The following is a 5,925-nucleotide window of genomic DNA, read 5'->3' on the forward strand; positions in this document are numbered from 1 at the left end:
CTCTCTCTACAATCTACATGTTTGATATGCTCCTATTCCTGTTAGGTCTTGCGAGGAAGCTGATCGAGAAAGGCAGAGGGGGAAGGGCGCGGTGGCAGGCATGGGGATTAACAGCGCGGCGGCCGGCGGAAGTGGAGGTGGTGAACGGTCACACGGGTCGTCGGCGGCGGCTGCGGGGATGGGGGTCGGCGCGGTGAGGATGAAGAAGGCGGCGGGGGGAGGAGCGGTGAAGGCGCGGCGGAAGGTGCGGGAGCCGAGGTTCTGCTTCAAGACCATGAGCGACGTCGACGTGCTCGACGACGGCTACAAGTGGCGCAAGTATGGCCAGAAGGTCGTCAAGAACACGCAGCACCCACGGTACGCACTGTACATCGATATAGCTCCTCCAACCCTCGACGTGACGCACATATACATACGCTACATATGTGCATGTGTACGATTTTATGAAGCAACTGCCTCATCAAACTGAAATCTCATGAAATGAAATTCAATGAAATGTCCTTTATCAAAAAATCAATGGGGGTCGGCACGGTATATCTAGATTATATAGATCTCATGATATTTTGTTTTTAATGTCCAATTTGGTGTAGGACTCATCAGAAGTGACAACTTGACTAATTAGGGTTATCAGTTAAGTACTATGGATTTTGTTTCCATTTAACAAAACATGGATTGCAGTTTTTTGGGGGGTTATTTCCACTTTGTAAAACTCTATAATCTATCCCTGAAAGAACTATATAATCTAGATATACCAAAGTAATTTATGCTCAAATTTTTTATCCAGGATGTAATATGGCAAGCATAAATAGGTTTAGTGCAGGCGCATAATATATATGAACTATAATTTTCTTGGAAGTATTGTTTTGGCTGTTTTTAAAATTTAACCCTGGTACAATTTCCAAAAAAAATCTCCATAAATTAAGCACATTTTGAAACTGTTTCTTTATTAGAAAAATTCACATATTAATGCATTATTACATCGAAGGGCGCTATAAAATGATGAAATGCTAAAAACAATATTGGGAAAATATTAGAACCTCTGTTTCTCTTTCTACTGAGAGACAAACCGCTTTCTAGGGTTAGCCTAATGCATATGAAGTTATGAACTATGCTTTCTTCATGGACAATTCCGCTCTTTTAATTCTAGGCATTCATGTGTTGTTGCACGCTGATCTCCTTCGTGTTAGTAAGTATATATTCATGCATGCTTTACCATAAGTGTACTATGGGTATCTTGAAGCAATAACTAACTAAGTGACACTATTCAACTTGATTATCGGCGACATATTGGGCTCAACTTAGTGAAGCAAATTAGTTTGAATACTCTAACATCATTAGTTAAGGCCGCGTTTGGAACACATGAATTCGAAGCGTATGAATATACATTGATTCATAAAGCAAACAAAACCACGGGAAAAGTGCAAAACTGTTATTTGGCTGCCACACATGAATATCACAGAAATTGTAGACGGGAAGAAAAGAAAACATGGGGTAGGCCTCATGTTTGGTTTCTTCCAAATTTCCTATGGAATAACCCATTCCATAGAAGTTTCGAAGGAATATAGGATAACAATTCCTTTGTTCCAAACAACACCAAAGGAAAATTTCCTATAGGAATTCTAACCTCCAAAATTCCTATGTTTTTTCTTTGGAAGATCATGCTGCTAACCATGTTGGATAAAAATATTCCTTACCGTAGCCTCCAATCATGTACACGCCTAAAACTTGCTTTGACAAGCAGAATGTTTTGGATACTATGTCATTCTCTTTACGAACCTTTTTACCCAACAAATAGCCCTCATTCGGGAGTTGACAGACTTATTGAGTTAATAATGAAGTTCATGTTTATTTTTCGAAATGGATGAAGTTCATGTTTGATTTCTAGACAAGCTTGTCATGGTGTTCTAGAAGGGAAACGTATAAACTACATTAGTTTCATTTTTATAGTAAACCCATTGATGAAAGAAATAAAATAAAGTTGTTGAAGTACAATTTTGTGTAATGTGTATTTAGTAAGTTTGATGATCTTGATACAAATAAGGATTATGTTATCTTACCATATTGATTGACGTGCATCCCTTGAATTATGTATTATATTTACTATCCAATTGAGTTGGTATAAGTTATAAAATTGTTCTAGACCAGAACTTTATGACATTCACCGTAATTTAGTGAATATTATTGATTTTTTGCGGAAATATTATTGAAATTTAATATGAAGAAAAATGCAGGAAAGCTAAGAGATTCTGGCATGAAGAAACTAAAAGCTCACTTTACATGTGGCTCGTGTTCCTCTGCTAGCAGGGAACCACAGAGCCAATTATCTCACACAAACCTTTGTACACTCGTACAGTATTCAACTTTTCCTAAAGTTCCAGTCATTGAATGACAAAAGCTAAGGAAAAAAAGTGTTTGCAAAGCTAGCTGGTCCTAAGATGGCTTTGTTATGTCTGGTCCCCTTGTTGTCTCTCTACATCTCATAAGTTGAACCCTAAATGCATATCAACGCAACTTAATTAGCACACGTATATATGTCTATCTAGCTAGCTAGCTATAGCTTACCCATACACAAAGGTACGAAACATGCTCCTATTCCATTTGTTCATTTTCTAGGTCGTGCTAGCTATTCTAAGCTAGTAGCTCTTTATTCATGTCATCTGGATTAGGCAGATGATAACCTTGCTTGTTCTTTGCTTAATTTCTTTGATGGACTAGTCCATTTCATGTTGTGGGGGCGTCCAAGAGTACGTATAGGGAAAACAACCATCGACCGAGTCGCAACCTAACTACAAGTAGGTCAGATTCTCATGGCACCATCTAATAGTTCCACTAGCGTTCACTCATCCATGCGTGAGCCATCGCGACAAAGAAAAGAAAAGACTAGTTTTCCATGCATTTCTATTATTGTTAGTTGGAAGAAAAGGTTACATGTTGGTACTCTGAATAAGGTTTCTAATAAAAAAAGAAGTTGTACATGTTCTTACAGGTATGTTTTGAAACTAGCCATCTTAATTTTGTAGATGCAATTAACCACCTTACATTGTACTGTGGCATGCATGCATGGCATTGATACCCCCAGTATATATCTTCTCTCCGTGTCTATATGACAACCATACGTGCGTGTTTGTGTGCGCGCGTGTGTGAATCTACTGATCGACCAGTCCATGCATGTGTGGTGGTGATCATGGCACAGGCAGCGTGAAAAAGCATTGACCCACAGCTAGCACGGGACAAGCATCCAGTCCAATCTGATTAGGCCCGCCGTGCAATGATGCCACTCAGAGAGACAGACACCCAACCCAACCCTATGGCCTGCTCGATCTCTGGCTCACACACCACCACAGCATCATGGCTTTTCCAATCAACCGGCGAATCCTTCCTGGCAATCATCCTTCCTCAATCTCAGGGAATCTATCTCTCCCTAGCTATTACTCCCTCTCCTTTGTTCATAATTATAAGAAGTTTTGAATATTTCAATATGAACTACATACGAACTGAAATGAGTAACAAACACACTAAAATGTGTCTAGATACATCCGACTCAGAAAAAAGTGAGAACATCTTATATTTGTGAACAGAGGGAGTAGTTTCTAAGCTAGTGGTTTTATTGTTTGAAGTTTTCTAAGATAGCAGCTTAGTACAGGTGTTTTTTTTTCTTCAAACGAGCAGATTAGTACAAGTTAGAACATTATTATCTAATTTGCCAAATGAATCGGATCACTTGGCAAAGAAGTTTTGCCCTTAGTTTCAACGTTGATCAGACAGCTTCGACTGCAAATGCCCACGTCTGTTGATTATCTAATTATTAGAAGTGGTTGATGTGCCTGGCTACCTAGATCGATCTGACTATATTCAACAAATAAAGTATTTTGGGTATTTATTTTGTGTGCTGGGGAGCATCTGCTCATGGTGGTGAATTGTAAAATCAAAATAAATAGCAAAAAATGAAATTATTTTGCACGAAAGCTGCACAAATTTTGTTGCAAAAATTCCTAGCGATATGACATCATGGAGCTCAGGACAAAAAGCAAAAAAAGGAGTCTGGAGAAAGGTTCAGGATTTTTTATTTTGGAGCACTGATTTTGTTTTTGTTGACCCAAGCTCCTCCTATGTCACATTGGCATGAAAATTTGCGCGCGCGCAGAGAGAGACACACACAGAGAGAGAGAGAGAGAGAGAAACTTGTTTATCTTTGATGTGTAAAAATTTCAGATTTTTCTTTATAATTTTGCTATTTTATTTGGATTTACTAAGATGTGCTCGTGTCCAGCTATGGGTTTTCGATTTTGTGTGTGTTAATTTGTTTAATTTTAGTTACGTGCTTTGCTCTAGCTGGCTGTGGGAGAGGGGGAATCTCTGCTGTTTGGTAAAGGGGGCCGGCCCTGGGAGGGATGATGATGATGAAAGGGGTGGATTTGAGCCTTTGCAAAGGGCCCAAGATTTTTTGTACTCGGCAATTATTACCACATCTTTGTCAATCTATGCCCCTAGCCCTCGGGGTGAGACGAGGAATGATAGCTGCAGACTAGTAGTAGCTGGCCTGGAATTTTATCATCCCCATCCGTCCATCGGAATATTATTTCTTTCTTTCCATGTGTTGTGTTGTCAGGCCATGATTGAGGGTTTCTTCCAGCATCGGTACTTCACCTACTACGTGTCTACACCTCTCTGAATATTCACAAAATGCAGAGTATAAAGTACAGTACCATGCATATGACCGCCTGTGATTTGCTACTTCTTCAACTGCCAAAACATCGTATATTTAGAACTAAAGAATGTATTGTCTTCTATTCTACTCCTCCGTTTAATTATATAAGAGCGTTTCTGTACACTACACTAATGTCAAAAATGATCTTATATAATGGAAGGGAGGAAGTAGCTAGCATTGAAAAAAATGGCAAACCTAATGATTTTTAAAGAAATGGCGTAGTAGAAAACTAAGCTGATGATAAGGATGTTGTGTGTTGTGGACGCAGGAGCTACTACCGGTGCACGCAGGACAAGTGCCGGGTGAAGAAGCGGGTGGAGCGGCTGGCGGAGGACCCGCGCATGGTGATCACCACCTACGAGGGGCGGCACGTCCACTCCCCCTCCCGGGACGACGACGACGCCGCGCGCGCCAGCGCCGAGATGAGCTTCATCTGGTAGCAGCATGCGCTGCACTGCCCAGCCGCGTGCGCCCGGCTAGGGCCAGGCCACCCACCCACGAACGCTCCATGCATGCATGCGTGCTTTTACTGTACCGTAGTGCTGTTGTTGTTGTATAGTCAGGCTGGTAGCAGCTTAGCAGTTGGTATGTACGTACACTGATTAAGCTGTAGCGGCAATAAGACGTACGTTGCGTACGCCGAGGTTATCTGTTGGTGTTGGGGCTCTGGTTGGGGTCTAGTTGTGAGTGGTGGGGCTGAAGCCTCAAGTTAGCAACCTGCAAGTTACCTGGGATCTGGTGAAGAAAAAGTGGAAACGTGTAGTACATGGCAGCCAGCGTAACTTGCGGCGTCTCTCTTTTGTGTGTTCTGTATGTATACTTCAGGGTGTAGGCTCCTGCTGAAATCATTGTCGTACGTCAACTTGTTCCCTCTTGGGAAGGGAGAGGTGTTCTTTTTCCCCTAGATTCTTGTGGGTTATGAGTTGCTTGGTGAGAGTTTCTTGTTCCAAAATTTGCTCCCGAACCTTTGCAGAACAATGTACATCCATGCAAGTTGTTTACAAGACACGATTTCGTGTGGGTTTTGAATTGTGCACAAAACTTGTTTACAAGACCCAATTTCTCGTTAGCTTCTTTTCTTGAGGGGGGAATTTCTCGTTAGCTACATGTTTAAGGAGGCGATGAGATCTCCTTAAGTGGAGAATAGCATGCAAATTGCCTCAAGGGGGATTGTATTGACAGGCACATTTGGGTTTTAGTCCTCTCTTGATTCTTTT

At 41.2% G+C, this 5,925-nt stretch overlaps 1 protein-coding gene across 1 annotated transcript in view; it reads left to right on the forward strand.

Moving 5' to 3' along the window:
- The window catches only part of LOC119267285 (probable WRKY transcription factor 13), a 6,334-nt gene extending 752 nt beyond the window's left edge, over nucleotides 1-5,582 (forward strand). Inside the window, exons 2-3 of the mRNA XM_037548653.1 lie at nucleotides 46-357; nucleotides 4,977-5,582. Of these exons, the coding sequence (XP_037404550.1) occupies nucleotides 46-357; nucleotides 4,977-5,148 (484 nt within the window). The 3' untranslated portion in view covers nucleotides 5,149-5,582. The remainder of the gene's footprint in view (nucleotides 1-45; nucleotides 358-4,976) is intronic.
- Nucleotides 5,583-5,925: the final 343 nt, after the last annotated feature.

Source organism: Triticum dicoccoides, chromosome 3A, assembly GCF_002162155.2.
Source record: "Triticum dicoccoides isolate Atlit2015 ecotype Zavitan chromosome 3A, WEW_v2.0, whole genome shotgun sequence".
Lineage (NCBI taxonomy): Eukaryota > Viridiplantae > Streptophyta > Magnoliopsida > Poales > Poaceae > Triticum > Triticum dicoccoides.